The sequence below is a fragment of the Thamnophis sirtalis genome, unplaced genomic scaffold, assembly GCF_051295495.1.
Source record: "Thamnophis sirtalis isolate CommonGarterSnake01/CBP01778 unplaced genomic scaffold, rThaSir2_p1.2 scaffold_18, whole genome shotgun sequence".
NCBI lineage: Eukaryota > Metazoa > Chordata > Lepidosauria > Squamata > Natricidae > Thamnophis > Thamnophis sirtalis.
The window spans coordinates 52,171-78,100 of record NW_028261398.1 but is presented as its reverse complement, the minus strand read 5'-3'; the positions used below and the strand labels follow the sequence as shown (position 1 = coordinate 78,100).

Genomic DNA, 25,930 nt, shown 5'->3' with positions numbered 1-25,930 from the left:
TTTGGAGACCAGACCACAATATCTATTGACCCACCCCACTCCCTGCCCCGTCTTTGGCCTGGTGGCAATCATGAAGCCCCCAAGATGGCCTCCAGCCAGGTTCGCTTCAGGTTTGACCCAAAGTTTCGAAAGAAGCCAAAACTCCCAGGAGCAAATTTGGGGCAGGGAAGCTTCACCTAGTCCCCCTCCAGGTAAGTCATTTGCATACGATGCAGGCTGAGTCACTGGATTGTGAGGTCTCAGCCAAGAGGGGCCAGTGGGAGCCACCAGTGGCAGGGACCTGGTCTTTGCTTTGCTTGAACCCAAGCAGGAAAGTGCCTGGCATGCCACACCAGGATGCTCTCTGGCTGACACTCCTACTTTTTCACTTCCAAGCTGGTAACTTCTGTGACGGTTTCGATTGTGTATGTGGGTGTGTGGTGGTGGGGGAGTTTGGTCCTTCTACATTCCCTCCCAGTCGAGGCTCAGAACTGGAGCAATCAGGATGCCACACTTGGGAGTAATGCTGTACAGCTCAAGAATTGCGGGAAATAGTTCCTACGTGAATGAAACAAGTCCGAAAAGTTTGATTCCAGTGTCAACCTAGGACAGTGTTTCTCAACCTTGGCCACTTGAAGATGTCCGGACTTCAACTCCCAGAATTCCCCAGCCAGCATTCGCTGGCTGGGGAATTCTGGGAGTTGAAGTCTGGACATCTTCAAGTGGCCAAGGTTGAGAAACACTGACCTAGGATATTCAATTTTGCCAAATTGTTTATCTCCCCAGAGTAGGCAGAATTACCTTTATAGGTGCTACTTGCCTTTTCTTAGAAACAACAACTCTTAATCCCTTCTATGAATGAATGGAAAATGCTTCTATGTTCCCAACAATGTCCTGACTTAAAAGTTAACTGGAGATTTCTTAAGCTATAATAGTCTGTGGCATAATACCTAACTGATACCACATCCAAAATCTGGGCTTATATGTGCATAGAATCCAGTGGTGGGTTTCAAATTTTTTTTGAACCTACTCTGTGGGTGTGGCCTCCTTTGTGGGAGTGGCTTCCTGCCATGTGACCTGGTGGGAATGGCTTACCGGCCATGTGTTCTCTCTCTCTCTCCCTCCCTCTCTCCCTCTCTCTCTCTCTCTCTCTCTCTCCCCCCTTCCTTTTGTCTCTCTGTCCCTTTTTTCTTTTTTTCTTTCATCTCTCTCTCACTTTTTCTTTCTTTTTTCTTTCTTTCTTCTTTTCTTTCTCTTTCTCTCTCTGTGTGAGTCTGTGTGTGTGTGTGTGTGTGTCTTTGCCTCTCTCTCCCTCCCTCCCTCCCTCTGTGTCTCTCTATGTGATTCTCTCTCTGTGTCTCTCTGTCTGTCTGTCTCTCTGTCTGTCTGTCTCTCTCTCTCTCTCTCTCCTTCCTTTGGTCTCTCTGTCCCTTTTTTCTTTTTTCTTTCATCTCTCTCTCACTTTTTCTTTCTTTCTTCTTTTCTTTCTCTTTCTCTCTCTGTGTGAGTCTTTGTGTGTGTGTGTGTGTGTGTGTGTGTGTGTGTGTCTTTGCCTCTCTCTACCTCCCTCCCTCTGTGTCTCTCTATGTCAGTGATGGGCAACCTTTTTGGCGTGGTGTGTCAAAAATCGGCCAAAAATCGAGCATAACTCGCGTTGTGTGTCACTTCGACAAAAACATAAGACTCTCTGTGCCGGCCTGACTGGAGAGAGGCGCGCACTGTTCCCGCGCTCCTCTCCTGCGGGTCCTCCCTCGCCGCGCTGATGACGTGTGTGCGCACGGCACGCACGCCTTACCAGCAGCCCCTGCACTCAGAAAGGGGCGGCGGCGATACATTAAGTGAGTGTGGGCGTGGGAGATCACACATCCCGCCCCCCCCTCCTCCAGCACAGATTCTTTCATCCTCAGCGGCCGTGCAGGAGCCGAGGATGAATCACATGAAATCCTGTGCGTGTCACCTCAAATGGCTACGCGTGTCAGCACTGACACGCGTGTCATAGGTTCGCCATCACTGCTCTATGTGATTCTCTCTCTGTGTCTGTCTGTCTGTCTGTCTCTCTCTCTCTCTCTCTCTCTCTCTCTCTCTCTGTGTGTGTGTGTGTGTGTGTGTGTGTGTGTGTGTGTGTGTGTGTATCTCTCTCCTCCAGTGGTGGGTTTCAAAAAATTTTGGAACCTCTTCTGTAGGTGAGGCCTGCTTTCCGGGTCCACTGGTGGAACCTCTTCTAACCGGTTCGGAAGATTTGATGAACCGGTTCTACCGAATAGGTGCGAACTGGTAGGAACCCACCTCTGATAGAATCTACATTTTAATGTTACAAGAGTCAGTTTGTGAAGGAACCAGGCTAGAAACCAGGAGGTGGTGAGTTCAAGTCCTCCCAGAAAAGGGCTAAGTGATATTGGGCTTACAGGGTTGTTGTGGGGAAAATAGGAGGAGTGTGTTTGCCATCTTGAGTTATATTTGTAAAAATAATAAAGGTGGGATATAAGTTAAATAAATGAAATACCAAAATCAGGATCGGTTCTTGCTTCTATGGATGGAACACTATTCAGTGATTTATATTTTGTTGACCAGCAGTTCAACAGTGATCCTTAATATTTTTAATATGAGATATTATATATTTAACTATTTACAACTAATTAATGAAAAGTTAAAAAGCCCTAACCTTCACAATATTTAAAACCCCCAATTTATCATCTATCGTGTGTTCTTTCTTATGATATGTGGGTGGTGCAGTGGTTAAAGTGCAGTAATGCAGGCTACTTCTGCTGCCTGCCGGCTGCCTGCAATTTGCCAGTTCAAATCTCACGAGGCTCAAGGTTGACTCAACCTTCCATCCTTCCGTGGTGGGTGAAATGAGGACCCGGATTGTTGGGGGCAAATAGGCTGACCTTGTAAACCAATTAGAGAGGGCTGTAAAAGGACTGCAAAGTGGTATATACGTCTAAGGGCTTTGCGATTGCTTTAAATCTTTTTTCCCATTGATCTTTGTATTTGTTTATTTTGTTGAAGTGTCTAATTAAAAAAAAAACAAGTTGCCTTGGATAGTTGTGTCACTTTTTGCTTCTTTTGTCTTCTCTTGGCTCTCACAGAAACTTTGGCCACCCAACTGAATGGCATTCTGGGGGAATCCGTCACTTTCCAGCTCAATGAATCAAAACCGTTTGTAACCATTTCCTGGTCCAGGAATGAGAAAAACAACGGGTTCAGGACTCTCGCCCTGGTGGCCCCCATGAGCCCCTGCAAAATTTTCATCCCCCACCAAGAATTTAAAGAGCGCATCCACTCCGCCAGGGACTGCCGTAATCTGCAGTTCAGCAACCTAAAGCAAGAGGACAGTAACCGATACACAGCAAACATTGCGTTAAAAAGTTCGGAATCGATCAACGAACACTTTGACCTGAAAGTTTACAGTAAGCAACTAACCTTCTGAGTAATCCAGGGGCTTTAACGTTTTCTCATGAGCTCCTTCGTTTTGGGCTGAGGGGAGATCTTTCTAAGTTTATTTATTTTATTTATTTATTTATTTGTCTTGTATGCCGCCCGCTCCCGAAGGACTCCGGGCGGCTCACAATAGACAAGGGAAAGGGGGATAAATAGACAAAGACAACACTTTAAAAAGAACGCAACACTCACAGTTTCCGTGGAGCTGGATGTTTCACAAGCCCCCCGGCCTGCTGGAGCAGCCAGGACTTGGTGGCTTTGCGGAAGGCCGGGAGGGTAGTAAGGGTCCGGATCTCCACGGGGAGGTCATTCCAGAGGGCTGGAGCTGCAACAGAGAAGGCTCTCCCCCAGGGAGTCGCCAGCCGACATTGGCTGGCAGATGGAATCTGGAGGAGACCTAACTTGTGCGATCTGATCGGTCTAAGGGAGGTAATCGGCAGGAGGCGGTCTCTCAGGTACCCAGGTCTGATGCCATGTAGGGCTTTATAGGTAACGACCAGCACCTTGAAGTGGGTCCGGAGACTAATGGGTAGCCAGTGCAGCTCGCGGAGGATAGGTGTAACGTGGGTGTACCTGGGTGCACCCACAATCGCTCGCGCAGCTGCATTCTGGACTAACTGAAGTCTTCGAACACTCTTCAAGGGCAGCCCCATGTAGAGCGTGTTACAGTAATCCAGTCTTGAGATCACAAGGGCGTGATTGACTGTCTGAAGGGCCTCCCGATCCAGGTAGGGTCACAATTGGTGCACCAGGCGAACCTGGGCAAAGGTCCCCCTGGTCACAGCCAACAAATGGTGTTCTAAAGTCAGCTGGGGATCCAGGAGGACTCCCAAATTGCGGACCCTCTCTGAGGGGCGTATAATTTCACCCCCCCAGCCTGAGAGATGGAGTAATTGGCCAATCTTTGGGAGGGAACATCAGAAGCCACCAAGTTGCGGTGGGGTGATTTCAGGCTTCAACAGGCTGCAGTGAGACACTGGGACACTGGGTGGATTTGCCTTAAGGAAGTTGTAATTCTATCCTAACTGGATTTGCATTGCATTGGCACCTGGCAGCCTCAAAAGACGATAGTATCTTGCTTTGGAAAGAGGTCAGAGCGGGAGTGTCCTCTCCAGAGCACGAGGCCTGGGTAGATTAATATGGAGGATAGACTGTTACCCAAGCAGCAGATCCTCCCTCTCCACGTCACTGAAATAGTCCAACGGAGCGGCAGAGCTGATACGATTGGTTCCAGCTGCGTCGCAGGAGTCACCAGAATGTGGTTGTACACAGTCACAAACTCCTTCCATTTTGCCTGGAGGTTGACTCCTGAAGCCGTTTCCAGGAGTGGATGTAGCTACAAGGCAGTGGAGGTTTCTAATCAGAGTTTCCCTTCTCCTAGAAGATAGTTCTCCCACTTGATCTGCCGTTGGGGCGTAGAGCCCTCTTCTGCCTTCAAAACCATAGTCCAGTGGTTCCCAAACTTGGCAACTTTAAGACTTGTGGACTTCAACTCCTAGAATAGAAGCACCCATTCAAGCTGCAGATGTGGCACCTCTGGAGAAAATAAACAAAGAGCGAGAAATCTTAGGACCTCTGAAAGAAACTAAGCTGGGCCAAGCTAGGAAGGACTAAAAATTGTGCAGGCCCAGGGTAGCTTCTGTTGAGGGCTGATTTGCTGGCTGGAGAATTCTAGGAGTTGAAGTCCACAAGTCTTAAAGTTGCCAAGTTTGGGAACCACTGGGATAGAGTTGCTAGGTCCTCTGTGGAGAGGGAGGGGGTCTCTTCTGCCCACCCAACAACCCACTTCCACCAAAGGCCATCAACAATCCCCGGATACCTTCGTCCAGACTGAGCTTGAAGCACCCATTCAAGCTGCCGATGTGGCACCTCTGGAGAAAATAAACGAAGAGCGAGAAATCTTAGGACCTCCGAAAGAAAATAAGCTGGGCCAAGCTAGGAAGGACTAAAAATTGTGCAGGCCCAGGGTAGCTTCTGTTGAGGGCTGATTTGCTGGCTGGAGAATTCTAGGAGTTGAAGTCCACAAGTCTTAAAGTTGCCAAGTTTGGGAACCACTGCCATAGACCCTCTGCTCCTGTAACCCTGGAAAGGGGACCTTACGAGGTGCTACCAGCCATGCCGGCTGGACCAAGGTTTTTTTTAACTGGATTTATGATGCGTGTAATAGGGGAAAGCCCTAGCCTTTTGGAGGGTTGCAAAGGCTGTAGAAACTGGGTTGAAATATATACTCACTCCCCAATGTTAAAGGGTTTAGGTTCTATTCTCTTTTTATCAGCTTGGGCTTTGTCAGTGACATTGGCTTCATCTAAGGCAATGCTTCTCAACCTTGGAGGCATTAAGTCCTGTGGACTTCAACTCCCAGAATCCCCCAGGAGTTGAAGTCCACAGGACTTAAAGTCCCCACGGTTGAGAAACACTGATCTAAGGCTTTCTGGACTACTGGCCGGGTGGTGTTTTTTTTTTTCATCTTTTAGTATATTTTATTTTCATTTTCATACACTCACATGTATACCCCATACAGTATTAAACAGTAATTGCATCAATTCCTCTTGTTGACAATGCCCCAGAAAATAAAAGCCCAATATACCTCTTCCATCCTCCATACACCTCTTTCTTCCACCACCCTCCAACTTTCTATCTTCCCTCCATCATCCCCCTCTACCCTACTTCCTGTCGCCATCTACCACTCCTCTCTCCAGATCTGCTCCCCCCCCTCCCTTTTCGCTTCTCCCCCCACCCTCTCCCATCCCTCTCTACCCATCTTTCTTCTTTCCTACTCCTACTCCCCTCGGTGTATTTCCACTATGTTTTAATGCATTTGGCTTATCCTATTTTTAAAGAAAAATTAGAGAAAAACAGTATACATGTGAAGTCACATTGCATTGAGATCTAACACATTGTGTCTAGCCTAATGTATATCCCTCCCTCCCTCCACCCAACCCCCCAATCCCCCTCCTCCTCCCCCCCCGACTTCCCAGAACCCATACACGGTATAGATTTTTAACAAACACAGTCTAAAATCTATTGAGAAAAAAGAAATTAAGAAATTAATAACATCTCTACATTGATCTTAGCTTCTTCTTGCTAAGCTAACTTTAAACAATTTAAATCATTCCTGATCTTAAGCATAGGCTAACTGGAATTTCTTGGTCCCATATTTATTTTGTATATAGTCAATCCATTTTTTCCAGTCTCGTTTATATCTCTCATTTGAGTGGTCTTTAAGATATGCCGATATTTTAGCCATCTCGGCTAAGTTTGTCACTTTCAATGTCCATTCTTGAATTGAAGGCAAGTCTTCCTTCTTCCAGTATTGCGCCACCAACAGTCTTGCTGCCGTTATTAGGTGCAGAATCAAGTTAGTCTCTACCACTGTAAAGTCAGTACTTATACCTAGTAAAAATAACGTGTGGTTTTTAATTGGATTGACCCACTCCTTTAAGGAGGGGATGGTGGGTTCCCTAGCAACATTGGGTTGAACTCTCGTCCTGTGGCCACTTGGAAAGGAGTGGAACCAGTGTCGGTGCACACAGTGTTGTTGTAAGGGACTTCAGCACATGGCAGAAGGTGGGTCCAATTGTTTTGTTGTTAGTTAATAAAGCATCCAAGGCAGGGGTGTCACACTCAAGGCCCAGGGGCCACATTCACCCCATGGGGAGCTTAGATCTGGCCCACGGGGCCTCTCTGGAATCAGCAAAGGACCAACCCCCAGTGCCTCTGCCAGTGAAAATGGAGCCCGAGTTCTGTTTTAGCTGGCAGAGGTTTACAGGAAGCCATCACAGTCAAAAACAGATCTTAGGAGCCTGTTTTCGCTGGCAGATGCCACAGGTGCCCCAACACAAGGGACGTTGAGCTGGCCATGCCCACCCCACCTCCCCTGAGGTCAATCACAACCCTGATGCACAATGAAATCAAGTTTGACAGCCCTGATCTAAGGTTCTCCTCCAAAACCAGGTTTGTCGTTCAATGGTAAAAAGAGTCAGGTTCTACATTTAGGCAAGAAAAAAAATTGCACAGGTGGTATCTTCCTCAATAGTAGTAACTGTGAGAAGGATCTTGGAGTCCTAGTGGACAACCATTTAAAAAGGAGCCAGCCGTGTGCAGCAGCTGCCAAAAAAGCCAACACAGTTCTAGGCTGCATCAACAGAGAATCCAGATCACGTGAAGGGTTAATGCCACTTTATAAGGCCTTGGAAAGGCCACACTTGGAATCCGGCATTCAGTTTTGGTCTCCACGATGTAGAAAAGATGTGGAGACTCTGGAAAGAGTGCAGAGAAGAGCAACAAAGAGGATTAGGGGACTGGAGACTAAAACATATGAAGATCGGTTGCAGGAACTGGATATGTCTAGTTTAATGAAAAGAAAAACTAGGGGAGACATGATATCAGTCTTCCAATATCTCAGGGGCTGCCACAAAGAAGAGGGAGTCAAGCTATTCTCGAAGGCACCTGAGGGCAGAACAAGAAGCAATGGGTGGAAACTAATCAAGGAGAGAAGCAACTTAAAACTGAGGAGAAACTTCCTGACAGTGAGAACAATAAATCAGTGGAACAGAAGTTGCCTCCAGAAGTTGTGAATGCCCCAACACTGGAAGTCTTTAAGAAGAGATTGGACATCAATTTGTCTGAAAGGATGTAGGGTTTCCTGCCTAGGCAAAGGGTTGGACTAGAAGACCTCCAAGGTCCCTTCCAACTCTGCTATTGTATTGTAAAAGAAAGAGTGCAGAGAAGAGCAACAAAGAGGATTAGGGGACTGGAGACTAAAACATATGAAGAACGGTTGCAGGAACTGGATGTGTCTAGTTTAATGAAAATAAGGACTAGGGGAGACATGATAGCAGTCTTCCAATATCTCAGGGGTTGCCACAAAGAAGAGGGAGTCAAACTATTCTCCGAAGCACCTGAGGGTAGAACAAGAAGCAATGGGTGGAAACTAATCAAGGAGAGAAGCAACTTAAAACTGAGAAGAAATTTCCTGACAGTTAGAAGAATTAACCAGTGGGACAACTTGCTTCCATAAGTTGTGAATGCCCCAACACTGGAATTTTTTAAAGAAGAGATTGGATTTGTCTGAAACAGTATAGGGTTTCCAGCCTAGGCAGGGGGTTGGACTAGAAGACCTCCAAGGTCCCTTCCAACTCTGCTATTGTGTTCTATTCTATTGTATTGTATCCCCTCATCCATTTGAGGATGACAACTCAAACTCAGAGCCTAACCTGTCCCTAAAAGTTTCAGAAATGCCCTCCAGGCCTTTGAGGTGAATTGGGCACCGTTACCCCACTTGGAAAGGATGCGTTGCGGGGCACCAGGCAGTCGATATATGTGATGTAAGAAAAACTTCATCAAAGGATCTTCTAGCACTGCTTTGAAAAGAGGTCTGGCTCCACCTAGAGGACATGGGCAGTTCTTCAATGAACTCCGCGGGCATCTCTGTCCAGGGTGCTGAAGGGCCAGGCGTTTTCCCTTGCCTCCGTTTGGCCGCTGCACAGGTGGGCAGTTGGCTACGTAGCTTCCGATGTCCTTCTTGAGGGACAGACACCAAAACAGTCTTTTTAGGGAGGGGCGGGTTAACCAATCCAAAGTGCCCAGCCTATTTGGAGCCATGGAATGTTTGCATAGTCCTTAGTATTTGACTGACTGATACGTGTATCTTACCCTCTACCCAGGGTAGCCCCTCCTGCATGGAACATCTGGAGACTATTATAGTCTGCTAAGAAGTTCTCCCCTCCCGGCAGGTAGTGGAGGGGGAAATGAAAACATTGGAAGTGTTGAGCCCAACACACCTGTTTAGGGGAAAGCCTCCATGGAGTCTTGATTCTTGTGATCTGCCAACACCTGGAAGGCGTTTTTGCTCCCTTCCAGAAGGTGGGGAGAAGTGAGAAGAGCCCACCAGACTGCAGCAGCTTCTTCCTCCCACACCGCCCAGCGCTGCTCTATCTCTGTTAGCTTTTTTGAGGTGTAAGCGCCTGGTTTCAGCTTGTCTTCCTCATTTTCTCGCAGGAGGGCTGCCCCCATGGCTACCTTGCTGGACCCAACTTCAATGACAAAAGGTTCCTATGGGTCCAGATTCGTACCGCTGGAAGAGCCTCTTTCTTTTTCTGAATGTGGCTTAGCTCTCCAGGGTCCAGTTTAGAGGCTGGATGGACTTTTGGCTCGTCCACCCCTTTTGTTTTCAACAAGTTAGTGATGGGGAGGGGCAATTTGCCAAACCCGGGAATAATCTGCCTATAGAAGTTGGCAAAGCCAAGGGAGCTTTGCAGTTCTTTCCTGGGGAGGGGTGCCCATTCCAAGACGGGCCACACCTTTTCCTGGATCTTTCTCTGCTGGAGTTAGTTAAGACAAAACAGATGGCCCCTCCCTCCCGCTCTCCCCTCTATTCCCAAGCAGGTACATCTAAGCAACAGAGCAGAAAGCGCAGAGCAAATGTTACATGGTTTCCTGGTTCTCCCCCCACCGTCCTTCCCTGCCAGAATGGCTGCATCCCCAGAGGGATCTAATGTTTAAAAAGAAAAGGAATTGATGTAGAAAAGATGTGGAGACTCTGGAAAGAGTGCAGAGAAGAGCAACAAAGAGGATTAGGGGACTGGAGACTAAAACATATGAGGAATTGTTGCAGGAACTGGGTATGTTTAGTTTAATGAAAAGAAGGACCAGGGGAGACATGACATCAGTCTTCCAATATCTCAGGGATTGCCCCAAAGAAGAGGGAGTCAAGCTATTTTCCAAGGCACCTGAAGGCAGGACAAGAAGCAACGGGTGGAAACTAATCAAGGAGAGAAGCAACTTAGAACTGAGGAGAAATTTCCTGACAGTTAGAACAATTAATCAGTGGGACAGAAGTTGCCTCCAGAAGTTTTGAATGCCCCAACACTGGAAGTCTTTAAGAAGATGCTGGATAGCCATTTGTCTGGAACGGTATAGGGTTTCCTGCCTAGGCAGGGGGTTGGACTAGAAGACCTCCAAGGTCCCTTCCAACTCTGCTATTGTATTGTATCGTATCTATGGGATCTTAGGGGGGGCAGACACAGTGGAACAGCTTCCTTCCAGGCATTCTGGTGCGCCATCACTGGAGGCTTTTAAAAAGAGACTGGACTTTATCTGGAATGGTAAAGGGCCATGATTGCGAACCTATGACACCTGTGCCACAGGTGGCACATGGAGCCCTCTCTGTGGGCACGAGAGCAGTTGCCCAACTCAGCTCCTCCTCGCATGCGTGTGCACTTCCCACTGGCCAGCTGATTTTTAGGTCTCTGCCACGCATGCAGTAGATACACGTGCATGCACAGGAGGGGAAGGGGAGGTTGCGCGGACATGCACAGGGAGAGCGAGTGGCAGGAATCCATGCACAGGGGGTGGGCGCATTGCACTATGGGCGTGGGCTAACACACGTGCGCGATTTCAGCATGCGAGGAGAAAAAGGTTAGCCATCGCTAACCTTTTAGTGGTATAAGGCCTTCTGCTTGAGCAAGGGGTTGGACTAGAAGACCTCTAAGACCCCTTCCAGCTCTGTTATTCTGTTATTTTGATGAGGTTGGCCAGGCTGTCTTGTGCACAGTCTATAGGAAGCAAGAGTAGGTCAGGGCAGAGGAAAAAGCTCTTGTGGCTTCCTTCTTCTGGGTTTCGAGGCCTCAAGGGCCCTGGGAAAACCCTCCCTTAAGCCACTCCTGGTGGGAGGGTTTTCCTTCATTTTCCTTCAAGAGCCGAGGTGGCGCAGTGGTTAGGATGCAGTACTGCAGGCCACTTCAGCTGACCAGTTGCGCCCCTTCCTGAACCGGGAGGCACTCGCGACAGTCACTCACGCCCTCATGACCTCAAGACTGGACTACTGCAATGCGCTCTACATGGGGCAGCCTTTGAAGAGTATTCGGAGACTTCAGCTGGTCCAGAATGCAGCCGCGCGAGCGATTGTGGGTGCACCTCGGTACACCCACGTTACACCTATCCTCTGCGAGCCGCACTGGTTACCGATTGGTCTCCGGATACGCTTCAAGGCGCTAGTCGTCACTTATAAAGTCCTTCATGGTATTGGACCTGGGTACTTGAGAGACCGCCTGCTGCCAATTACCTCCCAAAGACCCATTAGATCACACATTGTCGGCCTCCTCCGGGTTCCGTCCACCAGCCAATGCCATCTGGCTACTACCCAGGGGAGGGCCTTCTCTGTAGCAGCTCTGGCCCTCTGGAATGAACTCCCCGCGGAGATTCGGACCCTCACCTCTCTCCAGGCCTTCCGGAAAGCCGTCAAAACCTGGCTGTGCCGGCAGGCCTGGAGTTGATGAGTTCCCCTCCTCTCTCGACTTGTATGGCTGTATGACTCTTGTGTATTTTAATTATATGTATTGTGTTTGTATCCCCTTTTCCCTTTTGAGTTGTTCGCCGCCCTGAGTCCCTCCCGGAGAAGGGCCGCATACAAATAAATTAAATCTGAATCTGAATCTGAATCTGACTGCAGTTCTGCAGTTCAGCTGTTCAAATCTCACCGGCTCAGGGTTGACTCAGCCTTCCATCCTTCCGAGGTGGGTAAAATGAGGACCCGGATTGTTGTTGGGGGCGACATGCTGACTCTGTAAACCGCTTTGAGAGGGCTGAAAGCCCTATGAAGCGGCATATAAGTCTAACTGCTATTGCTGCTGCTATTGCTATTTTAAATCTTTCACTTCCTGTCCTTTCTGTCTCCTGCTCAGAACGTTTGCAGAGCGCGGACCTGTCCATTGACTGCATCATCAGAAGGGGTCGGACCAAATCGTTGCAGTTGAACTGCTCGGTGGAGAAATGGAAGGACAAGCTGAAGGTGCAGTGGTTTGTGGCAGAGGGAGTCGCCTCTGGGGTCATCCAGGGGAGTTTGTTTTCCATCAATTACACCAGCAGGGAAATCTTTGAGCAGGAGGTCAGCTGCAAGGCGGAAAACCCCGTTAGCAAGGTATCCAGAACCATGCTGCTCAAAGAAGCCTGTAGCAGTAAGTCCATCTCCTTACGGGGCTCTTTATGGGGGCTGGCTGGGAAGAAACCTGACAAGGGCTGGTCTTGGGTGAGGTTTGAGGAAGGAGCAGCTCTCCACGATGACTGTGGAATACAAGGATTGCAGTTGGCCAACAAATCACATCCCCCGAAGCAATGCAACATTTCCTTCTACTCAATTCATAAATTATGGAGGAGATATTTCCAAGAGGCCCCTGGACTTCCTGTTGTTGTTTTTTTCCCTTGAAAAGGTTCCAGTTCTCACCCAAGAGCTGGACAACCTGAGGGAAGACCTTTGGGAGAACCATGACCTGGATAATTGGGAATCTCCACAGACACTTGACTTCATAACCTTGCTAGATGACTGTCTATGGCAGTGTTTCTCAACCTTGGCAACTTGAAGATGTCCAGGCTTCAACTCCCAGAATACCCCAGCCAGCATTCGCTGGCTGGGGAATTCTGGGAGTTGAAGTCCGGACATCTTCAAGTTCCCAAGGTTGAGAAACACTGGTCTATGGAGATATTCAATCATCCAGGTCACAGTTGTCCTAAAGATGCTTTTTCGAAAGGCAACTGGATTTCCTTCCTTTTTTTCCCCCCTTTAAAATGCTTCTCATCCAAGAACCTTCTTCAGGGGCAACCTGTAGAAAGACCTTTGAGAGAACCATGATCGGAATGACTGAGAATGTCCACAGAGAGATGCAGGGGGCAGCTTCTGGAAGGGCAGGTGGAGCTGGGGACACAGTACAACCATACTACATGAGTAAATACACTTACAGAATGAGTAAGGGTTCAGCAGAGTGATGGTGCAAGGAAAAAAACTGAGGAAGGAGATATTTCTGCCCAGCTTCTTTGCCCCCCCCCCAAAAAAAAACAACAGCATAAATGCCTGCGGAATAACAGGGCCTCCCAGAAGACATGGGCAGGAGTCTCCGTCCCTCAGATCACACCTGCCCATCCCACCAGAGCTGACAGAGGAGACCCATTCCAGGTGCCCGCCCTGAAATGTTCTCCTGGAAATGTGCCTTTTCTGTGTGCCCAAGAAGGACCCCTCCCTTTTGGCCTTATGGAATCTCCGGTTCCACCACAAAACCGCGGTCGACTAAAGCGCGCTCGACGAAACCGCGTACCTGACGTCATCACAGCGCGACGAAAAAAGCACGCTGTGAGCGGTAAAGCTAAAATTAACGCGTAAACCTAAACCTAACCCCCCCAAACCTAACCCTAAACCTAACCCTTAACCTAACCCTAAACCTAACCCTTAACCTAACGCTAAACTTAACGCTAACCCTTAACCTAACTCTAAACCTAACCCTAACGCTTAACGTAACCCTAAACCTAACCCTAACCCTAACCCTAAACCTAACCCTTTACGTGAATCGGCTTGCTTTAAAAGCGCTTTTTAAGCGCCCTTTTTTCTCCGTGGTCGTTGTTGTCACGCTGATGATGATGTCAGCGACGCGCTTTAATCGGGCGCGCTTTAGTGGACCGCGGTTTTGTCGTGCCACGGGAATCTCCATCAAGTTCTGGCCCTTCACTGGGCCTTGTGGGACGGAGTGGGATCAGATTAACAGAGTTGGAAGGGACCTTGTAGATCATCAAGCCCAAGTCCCCATTCAAGCAGGAGACCCTACACCATTTCTGACAGATGGCAGTCCAGTCTCTTCTTGAAAGCCTCCAGGGATGAAGCTCCCACAACTTCTGAAGGCAACTCCTGTTCCTTCAGAAGTTGTGGGCTCCTGTTGATCATTCTCACTGTCAAAAGGTTACTCCTTATTTCTAGGTTGAATCTCTCCTTGTTCAGTTTCCATCCATTATTCCTTGTCTGGCCTTTGGGTGCTTTGGAAAGTAGCTCGACCCTCTTCCTCCTCTCTGTGGCAGCCCCTCAAATATTGGAAGATGCTCTCCTGTCTCCCCTGGTCCTTCTCTTCCCTAGACTAGCCAGGCCCAGTTCCTGCAACCATTCATCATCTGTTTGAGCCTCCAGTCCCCTCATCATCCTGGTTGCTCTTCTCTGCACTCTTTCCAGAGTCTCCACATCTTTTTTATAGTGTGGGGAGCAAAACTGGATGCAGTTTTGCTAAGTGTGGTATTACTAGGGCTTTATAGAGTTGTACTAGAACCTCACTTAATCTTGATTGTATCCCTCTGTTAATGCAGTTTAGGATTGCATTGGCTTTTTTGGCTGCTGGCTCCTATTTAGCTGGTTGTCCACTAAGACTCCAAGATGCCTCTCACAGTCACTGCTATTAAGCCTGGTTTCACCCAGTTTATATGTGTACTTTTGATTTTTCTTACCTACGTGTAGGACTTAACTTTTCTCTACATTGAATTTCATTTTGTTAGCTAGGGCCCAGGGTTCAAGCCTGTCACGGTCCATCTGGATCTTCAGCCTATCTTCTAGGTTGTTAGCTATTCCTGCCAGCTTAGTATCATCTGAAAATTTGATGTTCCCCTTCTATTTCCTCATCTAAGTCATTTATGAAAATAACTTGAAGATGGAACCTTGTGATACTCCACTGCTTGCTTCTCTCCATGTAGACTTGGACCTATTAAGGACTACTCGTTGAGTACGGTTTGTCAGCCAGTTGCGAGTCCATCTGGAGGTGAAGCTATCTATCCCACATTTTTCTAGCTTACCAAGAAGTAGTTTGTGGTCTACTTTGTTGAATGCCTTGCTGACATCTATTATGTCCACAGTATTTCGCTAATTTGGTCACTATGTGGATCGCTCTGCGGCAGTGGATCCAGGAGGGCACCTTGGTTTACCGAGGAACTCCGGGAGACGAAGCGCCAAAAGAGACGCCTAGAGCGACGTTGGAGGGCTAGTAACTCTGAATCTGATCGATCACTATTAAGAGCCTTTATTAGGACTTACCTAGTGGCGATACGGGTGGCAAAATATACGCATTTTTCCGCTTTTATTGCGTCAGCGGAATCTTGCCCAGCTGCCCTGTTTAGGGTGACCCGCTCCCTCCTGAAAGGAGAGGAGACCAGGGAACCCCTGCGGAGGCTTTGGTGAATCAGTTGATCCCCCTCTTCTCTGTGGCAGCCCCTCAAATTCCCAGTTCCCTCAATTGTTCATCCTATAGTTTAGCTTCCAAACCCTCCATCGATTTTGTTGATCTTCTCTGCACTCTGTCTTGTTTTTTGAGGTTTGTGGATTTATTACTGAGGCGAACCACAATAGAATTGTACTCTAGGAAATCTTTGGAATAAACCAATGAAAGGTTTCATACAATTATCCTGTTCGTGCAAGAATGATGAATACACCTTCTGCTTCTTTCACCAGAACAAAAGAGATTCGTGAACAGAAAGGACACCGGATTCATGATTGTGGGTCTCTCTATGTTATTTGGCATCATTGCTGTGGTTATGATATGGCTGATGCCATGTCGCACCACACATCCACAGTTTCCAAGCACCGCTCCCTCCAGGACTGCTGAAGGAGCCCAGCTGGACCCAGAAAACCCTCTTCCTCCGCCACCACAGCCACCTGGATGAGAAAGAGGAGCTGTGAGGAGGGGGCTTCCCATGTGGACAAAGTAATAAACATTCACACAGGTTCTTCCAAGGATCTCCACCTCCCCTGGTCTCCTAACCTCAGATTTCCTTTTCTGAAACACAGCCTAGCCGGTTCTTGCCATAATCCAGATCTCAAACCAGCAGCTATAATATCATGTATTATTATTATACAATTGTATCACAGCGGCCAGTTGTTTCGCCGGATTTGGCATTGGTTACTAGTCGGGCCCCACCCAGGGGCCTAGGACGTCGTAACGTATTTTCGTAATATGCGTGCAGATCCAAGCAGTGCAGCTTTTTGCATTTGACTGATGGTGATTTTGTCAATTTTTAACTGTTTTAAATGTAATTCCAGTGCTTTTGGAATAGCACCCAGTGTGCCAATTACCACTGGAATTACCACTGCTGGTTTGTGCCATAGTCATTAAATTTCAATTTTTAAGTCCTGGTATTTTGCGATTTTTTTCATGTTCCTTCTCGGCAACCCTGCTATCCCCTGGTATTGCGATGTCTATGATTGTGACCTTATTTTTCTCAAGCAGTGTGATGTCTGGTGTATTATGCGCCAGTATTTTGTCGGTTTGTATACGGAAATCCCACAAGATTTTGACCATCTGATTTTCGGTGACTTTTTCAGGCTGATGTTCCCACCAGTTTGTTGCTGTTTTAATATTATAATTTTTGCACAAATTCCAATGGATCATTTGCGCTACTGAATTGTGCCGCAATTTATAATCAGTCTGTGCGATTTTTTTACAGCAGCTGAGTATGTGATCAACAGTTTCATCAGCTTCTTTGCAAAGTCTGCATTTGGCATCATCAGAGGATTTTTCGATTTTGGCCTTAATGGCATTTGTGCGGATAGCTTGTTCTTGCGCAGTCAGGATTAGTGACTCTGTTTCTTTCTTTAATGTACCTGTTGTTAACCATAACCAAGTTTGTTCACTGTCCACTTTATCTTTTATTTTTTCCAGAAATTGGCCATGCAGTGCTTTGTTCTGCCAACTCTTCATTCTTGATTTTATCACATCTTTTCTGTATTCTTGTTTCGTCTGTTGGGCCTTCAGTAGATTTTTGTTCTTTACTTCCATTAATAGATGTTCTTGACTTTCTCTTAAATAATCAGCCAGTGCATGTTTTTCCTCTTCAACTGTTTGCTTCACTTGTAATAATCCTCTGCCACCTGATTTTCGGGGCAGATATAGTCTATCAGTATCACCACGTGGATGTAAACTGTAGTGCATTGTCATTAGTTTCCTGGTTTTTCGGTCCAAAAGGTCCAAATCAGCTTGTGTCCAGTTAACTATACCAGCTGTGTATCTTATGGTATGATCTTAGGAACAGGGTCATGGCATTGTAGGTAGTCAGTTTGTGAAATTTTGCTGCATCCACTGATCAAGTGGTTGACTGTCTTGTCTTTCTCATTACCGAGGCGACATTTGCTGTTGGTAGTAACATGTTGAATCTTTGCCTTCATGTAGTTTGTGGCTAAGGCTTGTTCTTGAGCTGCCAAAATAAAGCCTTCTGTTTTTTTTTCAGTGCCCCTGATCTTAACCAGTTCCAAGTTAGCTTTTGGTCAGCTTTGCCTTCAATACTTTTCAAGTATTGGCTATGCATAACTTTGGTTTTCCAATTTTCAGCTAGCTTCTCAATTACTTCTTTCTTATATTCAGCTTAAAGGCACAATGACTATACATGTATACTTTTTTGTTCTATTTCTTAAAAAAGGAGGAGGAAGATATATTTTAAAATTACATATGTATATTGAAAAGGAATTATAAATACCATCAACATAAAATGGAGCTCACTCAGGGGTTGAAATACACCATGTAAATGAGATGAAGAGTGTGGAAGAGAGTAGAGAGGTAAGGGAAGGAGAGAGAGATAGGAGAGAGGACAAGGGGGGAGAGGAGGAGAGAAAGAAGGAGTGGAAATGGGAGAGAGGAGAAGGAGAGAGGAAGGGGAAGTAGAGAAGGATGACAGAGGGAAGAAAGGAGGTAAGGAAGAGGAGGAGGAGGAGGAGGAGGAGGAGGGGGGAGGAGGAGGAGGAGGAGGGGGGGGAGGAGGAGGAGGAGGAGGAGGGAAGGAAAAGAAAGTGATGGATAAGATACAAATATGGTGTATGGAGTGCAGAAGAGCCAATAATTGTTTTTGGGAGTTGATGGTAAGGTGAATTTGATGTAAACATTTAATAATACAATACGATGATGGCTATGTAATAGGATACATGTGATTATAGGTTATGAAAATGAAAAAATAAAAAAACTTTAAATGAAAAAAGGAAGAAAGGAAGGAAGGAAGGAAGGAAGAAAGAAAGAAAGAAAGAAAGAAAGAAAGAAAGAAAGAAAGAAAGAAAGAAAGAAAGAAAGAAAGAAAGAAAGAAAGAAAGAAAGAAAGAGCTTCTGCAGCGTTCAGTTCCTTCTCCACTCTTTGTGGAGAAGTTCAAAGCAGTCGGTGGAAGTTGCGTTTTGCCTTACAGCCTGCATCACCACAGATGGGATGATCTGGTGGTTGGAGAGCTTCGCAGGTGGATTCTTTCACCCTTCATCTGGCAGGGAACCTCTGCCATCCAAATCCCTGCACAATAACGTCTCCTAACTGGCTCTCCTGTGTTGCCCAGAGGGCATCGCAAATGGTCCTTGATTTACAACGGCAACTCAGCCTGGAACTTTGTTGTAAGTCATGCTGGTCATTAAGCGGGTCACACACACCCCTGAGAGCGCCTGATTTTATGACTTTTGTGCAGCAGTTATTAAGTAAATCGCCATGGTCATTGAGTGAAGGCGGCAGTCACTAAGCGAATCCATCGTCTGCAGTAAGCATTTTTTTTTTGCCAGAAACTAAAAACCAGGAACAAATTGCCGTCATAGGATCAGAGGACACTATAAATGGCCATAAATGGGGACCAGTTGCCAAAATGGGGGAGGGGGCATAGGAATTTGAAACCCAGGTCCTAAGTAGCGCAGGAGAGGTCACTCCCACAACTGGTTATAAGCCAGAACAGAACAGAATAACAATAGCAGTAGACTTATATACCGCTTCATAGGCCTTTCAGGCCTCTCTAAGCGGTTTACAGAGAGTCAGCATATTGCCCCCAACAATCTGGGTCCTCATTTTACCCACCTCGGAAGGATGGAAGGCTGAGTCAACCCTGAGCCGGTGAGATTTGAACCGCTGACCTGCTGATCTAGCAGTAGCCTGCAGTGCTGCATTTAACCACTGCGCCACCTTGGCTCTTCCAACAAGAGTTGGAAGGGACCTTGTAGGTCATCTAGTCCAGCCCTTCCAAGGACTACTGTATTAAATGACTTGGGACTCCATGTGTTCCTTAGTTCTTTGCCCCCCAGGGACCCCCAGCAAACCCCTGGGTCCTCCAGATGGCACGCTTTCTCTGTGGGCAGAGGAAGTGGGACCTCAGCCCCCCAAATACCCCCTGTGACCCCCTGTGACTGCAGCCCTGAGATCCGGAGGCCTACGGCGCTTGGAAGAAGCAGCTGATAGAAACTCATCAGAGGGGGGACCCTACTTAGAACGAAGGAGATACTTCCCGTCAGTCACAACAGCTGAACAGCTTCCCTTCAGAAGTTGGAAGGGCTCCAGCACTGGAGGCCTTTAAGGAGAGATTTGTCCGGAATGGTCTGGAGGTCTCCTCTTTGAGCAGGGGGTTAGTCTAGAAGACCTCCAAGGTCCCTTCCAACTCTGTCATTCTGTTAAAAACTGCATGGATAACATCTGGAAGAGTAAAGGCATCAGCTTCACAACCAAATGCAGTTTAATAAATGCCATAATTTTTCCTTCCTCTATAGCAGTGATCTCCAACTTTGGCAACTTTAAGACCTGTGGACTTCAACTCTCAGAGTTCCTCAGCCAGCAAAGCTGGCTGAGGAACTCTGGGAGTTGAAGTCCACAGGTCTTAAAGTTGGCAAGGTTGGAGACCACTGCTCTATAAAACTAAATCAGCAGCTCTTTAGGCACTCTGAGAGCTTCCCGAATTGGCGCAGAAAGAACATTCTTTATTGTGCTTTTTTGATGACATTTTTGATGATGGTGTCCAGTCCCGAGATAGGATAGAACCTAAAAACTTAAAAGGTTGATACTGTTGATACTGTGTTGTCTAGTATTAAAAGAGGTGGCACAATGCAGGAGGGTTTCTCCTAAAACCTACCAACATTTCTACAATTTCGAGTGTGTTTAGTTCACGATTGTTCCAGCCGTACCACAAGGTATTATTGAGTCTGTCATCTGCACCTCGGTAAATGTCTGGTTTGGCTTTGCAACCCAACAAGACAGACACAGGCTTCAACAAACAGTTAGGACTGCAGAAAAAGACAATTGAGGACCTGTAAACTGCACGAGTCAAAATGAGGGCTGTGGGAATATCTACAGACCCCTCGCATCCTGGACACAAACGGTTTCAACTTCTACCCTCAAAATGAGGGTACACTGGGACAACTAGACACAAGGACAATTTCCCCCCCATGCTATCCCTCTGTTAAATAATCTCTCTGCCCTCTGCACTAATTCCCACAACATGGTCAAACTATTTACTAAGACTGTATTACCATCCTCTGCTACCAAATGTGATGTTCCCGTGGGTCGTCCATGAGGCCAATGTGGAGAAAAGACAAGACACAACCTTTCTCGGGATGGAGCGACCCAGATTGGGGGTCTGAGAGCCCCTTTTATTGAGATAGGACAAAGGCAGGAGGAGCAATCAGCATGTGCTTAAAAACAGCCTGTAAAAGTACAATTTCTAATCTACTGCTCAGGGAAGTTCTGTCTATATATGGTCAAATCCTGGGCGTCATTGGTAGGGCACATCTCAGGATGTTATGTTATGAACTATCAGGATGTTATGGAGTTTTAGGAGTTTGTTTTCTCCTGTGTGGTTCAGCGTGGCTCCACATGCCCTGGTATGAACTGGGCCATGGGTGACCCACACCTACACAAGGAGTTATATTACAACAATTATTCTTCTCATCCTTCCTATTACCTATCTCCTTTTCTGCTTGTGGCTATAACTTTGTTGCTCGTATCTTTATGATTTATAGTTTTATTTAGTATCCTAGTAGGGTTTATGTTGATTGCTTCTTTAGTATCCTGTTGTGGCCCGGCAGGAACCGTTGGAGCTGTCACCAGACTCCGACAGTGAGGGGTCTTATGAGTTGGCCTTGGAGGAGGTGGAGGACCCTGGACAGGGTGTCAACGCCGAGCAGGGCGAGGAGAGACTGGTTGGCCACCAGGTGGTGGCAGAGCATTGGATCAAAGGGAATGTTCCTGAAAGCATTTGGAAGTTGTATCAGGAGGCAAGCAGGTTTAGGTCTACTCAGAGTAAAGGACAAAGTAGGAAATACAGGAGATGATTGCGAGCAGCTGTTGCTCATAGGGATCCTCGCCTGAGTATAAAGAGACTGCTGGTGCCACGCCCGGGTTGCAGAAGTCAACGTTCTTGTTCACGTTCATGAATGAACTTAAAGCAACTTGGAGAAGTGGGAAGCCTGTTTGCATTGCCTAAGTTTGTGAGACTTACCGCCAGCATGCTTATCTGTGTTTATTCTGGGCTCGCAGCCAGCAAGAGCCGGGACTGATAAAAAACATTCCTTCAAACGTTCTGTTTGGCTTTCGTTTCTGAACGGACAAGGTGGGGGTCAGAACAGTATCCTATGACTATCACTAAGTGTTGAAACTTTTGATGCATGATGAAAGTATTTAGGATGGCTATGATCATAATTTATCACATGGCTTTTATGTACATTAGTCTCCGGACCCGCTTCAAGGTGCTGGTCGTCACCTATAAAGCCCTACATGGCATCGGACCTGGGTACCTGAGAGACCGCCTCCTGCCGATTACCTCCCTTAGACCGATCAGATCTCACAGGTTAGGTCTCCTCCGGATTCCATCTGCCAGCCAATGTCGGCTGGCGACCCCCCCGGGGGAGAGCCTTCTCTGTTGCAGCTCCAGCCCTCTGGAACGACCTCCCCGTGGAGTTCCGGACCCTTACTACCCTCCCAGCCTTCCGCAAAGCCACCAAGTCCTGGCTGCTCCAGCAGGCCGGGGGACTTGTGAAACATCCAGTCCTACGGAAACTGTGAATGTTGCGAATTTTAAAGTGTTGTTTTGTTTATTTATCCCCTTCCCTTTTTTATTGTAAGCTGCCCGAAGTCCTTCGGGAGTGGGCAGCATACAAGACCAATAAACTAAACTAAACTAAATTACAATGAGAGCTTATGCACCGAAGAGAAATTCCTTGGGTGTCCAATCACTCTTGGCCAAAGAATTCTATTTCTATTCTATTTTTATGGCTGGGAAACTTGGGACGCTGAAAAAGGCCAAAAGGAGAAAGGCCTCACCAGAAACCTCACCAAAAATATCACTGGGGGGCCGAGATCTCTAAAAGGGGCTGTCCTGCTTTGGTCATGTCATGCAAGCCCACCCCCTTGAAAAGCCAATCTTGCCAGGAATGACCAGTGGAAAAAGGAGAAGCCCACCCCCAATACCAGTGGTGGGTTTCAAAAATTGTTCGAACCTACTCTGTGGGTGTGGCCTCCTTTGTGGGAGTGGCTTGCTGCCCATGTGACCAGATGGGAGTGGCTTGCTGCCCATGTGAACGGATGGGAGTGGCTTGCCGCCCATGTGACCGGATGGGAGTGGCTTGCCGCCCATGTGACCAGATGGGAGTGGCTTGCCGCCCATGTGACCGGATATGAAGATGCCGACGACACTTGTCAGAACCACCTTAAATTACCTCACACACAGCACTGGCATGCATAAGAATAGGATGTCAACTTGTTTTTTAAAAGGCATCTTTGGTTTGCGTTTAAAACAATTTCAACACACGCAATGTTCTGATTGCACCACAAACGCAGTAGTCATCCTTACCTTTCACAGAGGCACCGAGTTTTATAAATAGGAGCATGATAGTGTAGAATAATCATATCCAAGGACCAGTGGTGAGTTTCAAACAATTTTGGAACCTCTTCTGTGGGTGTGGCCTGCTTTCCGGGTCCACTGGTGGAACCTCTTCTAACCGGTTCGGTAGATTTGACGAACCGGTTCTATCGAATAGGTGCAAACTGGTAGGAATCCACCTCTGCCCGGTACCCACTCTCTTGGCACTATAAAGGACACCATTGTGATGACCCTGGTGGATGTGAATTAGGTGGTGTGGGTCGGAGGAGCAGGGAGGTGGCTGATCCATAGAGTGGCCGCAGGTCAGACACGGCCGAATGGCTGACGATGAATGACAGTGGAAAGAAGAAGACATTTGAGATTTCTTTCGCCAGGGGGTGGGGTGGACATTTAGGCTCGTAGGTCTCCTGAGATCTTCATGCTTGCCGCATTGGGGGAGGGGGCGGTAAAGGGCAGAAAATAACCTGCCTGGTGGGGAGCCATTGGACAACACCCCGCTCTCCACCACCTAAAACTCCGTCAGCTCCATCCTGTGAAATAACCTGCTGCCTTTCATAGGTTTTTTTCCCCTTTATTTCTTTTTTTTCTAGAATAATAAAACTACACATTTCCCCGAGCGTCTTACAGAGAGAGCAAAGTTACAAGCAGCTTCAGTGGGGTGGGGGGAGGGGAGGGGTCCTCTGGGGGCTGCAGAAAGGCTGGTGGGCTAGACGGGCCCGTAGAACTGCCGATAAGCTTCCTGGAAGCCGATGTGGTCGGCCAACTCGTCGCAGGCGGGGCTGAGCTCGCAGACCTCCCGCTGGGCCTCGAGGGGGTTCACGGCCACTTGAGGGGCGGCCCCAGCAGCACCGTAGCCACTGCGAAGGAAGCAACAGGGAGAGGGTGAAGGGGGGGGCTTCGCTTGGACAGGGCTTGGTCACTCTGTGGTGGAAGGCAGGGAGGTGAGCAAGCGAGAGTGTGGGCCCCCAGGGGGGCATGGAGACGGCTTGGGACCTATTGATGGGAGTGGGTGTCTCCTCTGCAGCCCCTTTGTGTCACCACCACCACCACCCCAACTGCTTCCCCTGCTTAGGGGATCTGTGATGTGACCCCTAAGAGCAGAGTTCCTCAAGTTACCTCCAATAGACCGATCAGATCCCACAGATTAGGCCTCCTCCGAATTCCATCCACCGGCCAATGCCGACTGGTGACTACCCGGAGGAGAGCCTTCTCTGTGGCTGCTCTGGCCCTCTGGAACGAGCTCCCCATGGAGATTCGAACCCTCACCACCCTCCAGGCCTTCCGCAAAGCCCTTAAAACCTGGCTGTTCCGACAGGCCTGGGGCTAAAGAGTTTTTGCCCCCCTTCTCGAATGGTATGGTTGTTGTGTGTTTTTAAATTTTGTATTGTTATGTCTCGTCTTTTTTATCCCCCTGTCTGTACCTCCTTCCCTGATTGAATTGTGAGCCGCCCTGAGTCCCCTTCGGGGAAAAGGGCAGCATATAAATGTAATCAATCAATCAATCAATCAAGTTTGGCAATTATGAGAAGTGTGGAACTCCCAGAATTAAAGTTGCCAAGTCTGAGGAATTTTAGACAAAGAGGTTGGCCTGCTGGATTACGCCTCCTTCTTCGGGGCCAGGAGGCTAGACTAGATGGCCTCAAGGGTCCTTCCAAATCAATGTTTTTTGACACACACACACACACACACCAAGTTGTGGCCTCTCACAGCAATCTGGAAATGCTCATGGAGTCCAATTGCAGGGGGAGGGGAGGGGGACTGGGAATTTAGGGAGTTGCAGACTGACACCCCACCCCCGGGAAATTCAGGGATGGGAGGGGTCAGGCAGCCCAGGTGAAGAGCCCCCACTTGTCCTGTACCTGTTGAGGTTCCTCTTCTGCCGCTTCACCATTTCAGCCCCTTCACGCTTGGACACAAAAGCTGCGGGGAAGGAGGGGGTGTTTAGGTCAGGGGCCCCTCCCCACCCGTCAGGGAGGGCAACTGGGAAACCCCCTTTCCAATTGGAAGTATACTGTCGGATTCTAGTCCTCATGGTTGGAAGAGAAAGCAGAGGTTGCCACTTCCTCTAAACCAGAGGTCTTCAAACTTGGCAACTTTTAAGCCATGTTGGACTCCAAGAATTCTCCAATTCAACAAGTCTTAAAGTTGCCAAGTTTGGGAACCTCCGATCGAAACCCTTCCTGCAAAGCAGAGCATGGAAAAGCAGGCCATCCATCCCCCACCCCACCCCTGAGCGGAGAGCTGGCACAAGCGAGGTGGGCACAACCTCCGTTTTCCCTCCACTCTCTAATTCCCAGCCAGGGCCAGAGGGCGCCATCCCGACTTGCGGGGCAGGGACGGGGGTCTCTGCCGCCTCTGCAGCCCCCTTTGGCACAGCTCCAGCGGAGAGGGGCGCTTCGAGCGGGGCAGCGCCAGAGGGGTGCCAGCCTCAGGAATTCTGCCCAGCGGGAAGATGCCGGGAGCCTCAGAGGCGCCTCGAGGTTGCTCCTCTCCTCTGCTGGGCTGGGGGCGAGGAGAGGGGCTTGGGGGGGGCTCAGAGAAGCCGCTCCACTCACCTGCCGACTTGGGCGACCCGTCTACACTCCGCGACTGAGCGGCGTCTGCAAGAAAGGCGGAGCGGGAGGGGGCTCAGCCAGGGGCTTCCCTCCGCCAGGCTCGTCCTCCCGGGGGGCTCGCTGCCTTTGGGGAAGGGAGCCCGAGTGGGGAGCGGGGAAGGAGGGCAGGCCGCCCACACCCCGCAGCGCCCTTCCCTCCCGATGGAGCCCAGCGCTTCTCCCTGGGGCCCCGCTGCCCACCGCCCCCTTACCTGCGTGGGCGAGGCCGAGCGCGGCCAGGGCGCAGAGGGTGGCCAACAGAAGGGCGTTCATGGCGAGGCTCCGGGCGGTTCTCTCGGTCCGGGATGCCCGGCGTCCCCTTTATACCTGCCCGAGCCGGCCTCGGCAGCCGAAGGGGCGCGCCGCCACCGCCTCCGGGGCGTTGCGGGAAGGCTGCCAGGTTCCGGGCCGGGGGGGAGGCTGGAGCAGACGGCGGCTCCTCCGCCAAGCGCCTTTGGGGCGACTCCTCGGGAGTCTGGCGGAGCTCCGAGCACTTTGGTGGCTGCCCCTGAGTCGACCCCCC

The 25,930-nt window shown here is 48.6% G+C and overlaps 2 protein-coding genes across 2 annotated transcripts; one reads left to right on the top strand and one right to left on the bottom strand.

The window, feature by feature from the left end:
- Positions 1 to 250: 250 nt before the first annotated feature.
- LOC148042285 (SLAM family member 6-like) lies at positions 251 to 16,012 on the top strand. Its single transcript, XM_087703015.1, has 4 exons — positions 251 to 378; positions 3,069 to 3,389; positions 12,105 to 12,377; positions 15,671 to 16,012. The coding sequence occupies exons 1-4, from the start codon at positions 324 to 326 to the stop codon at positions 15,880 to 15,882; spliced, it is 861 nt and encodes a 286-aa protein (XP_087559141.1). The 5' UTR covers positions 251 to 323; the 3' UTR covers positions 15,883 to 16,012.
- Positions 16,013 to 23,481: 7,469 nt separating this feature from the next.
- On the bottom strand, positions 23,482 to 25,680 carry BGLAP (bone gamma-carboxyglutamate protein). The gene is made up of 4 exons (XM_014070615.2): positions 25,620 to 25,680; positions 25,369 to 25,413; positions 24,673 to 24,733; positions 23,482 to 23,670 (listed from the first exon to the last, which is right to left on the bottom strand). The coding sequence occupies exons 1-4, from the start codon at positions 25,678 to 25,680 to the stop codon at positions 23,520 to 23,522; spliced, it is 318 nt and encodes a 105-aa protein (XP_013926090.2). The 3' UTR covers positions 23,482 to 23,519.
- Between the last annotated feature and the right edge of the window lie 250 nt (positions 25,681 to 25,930).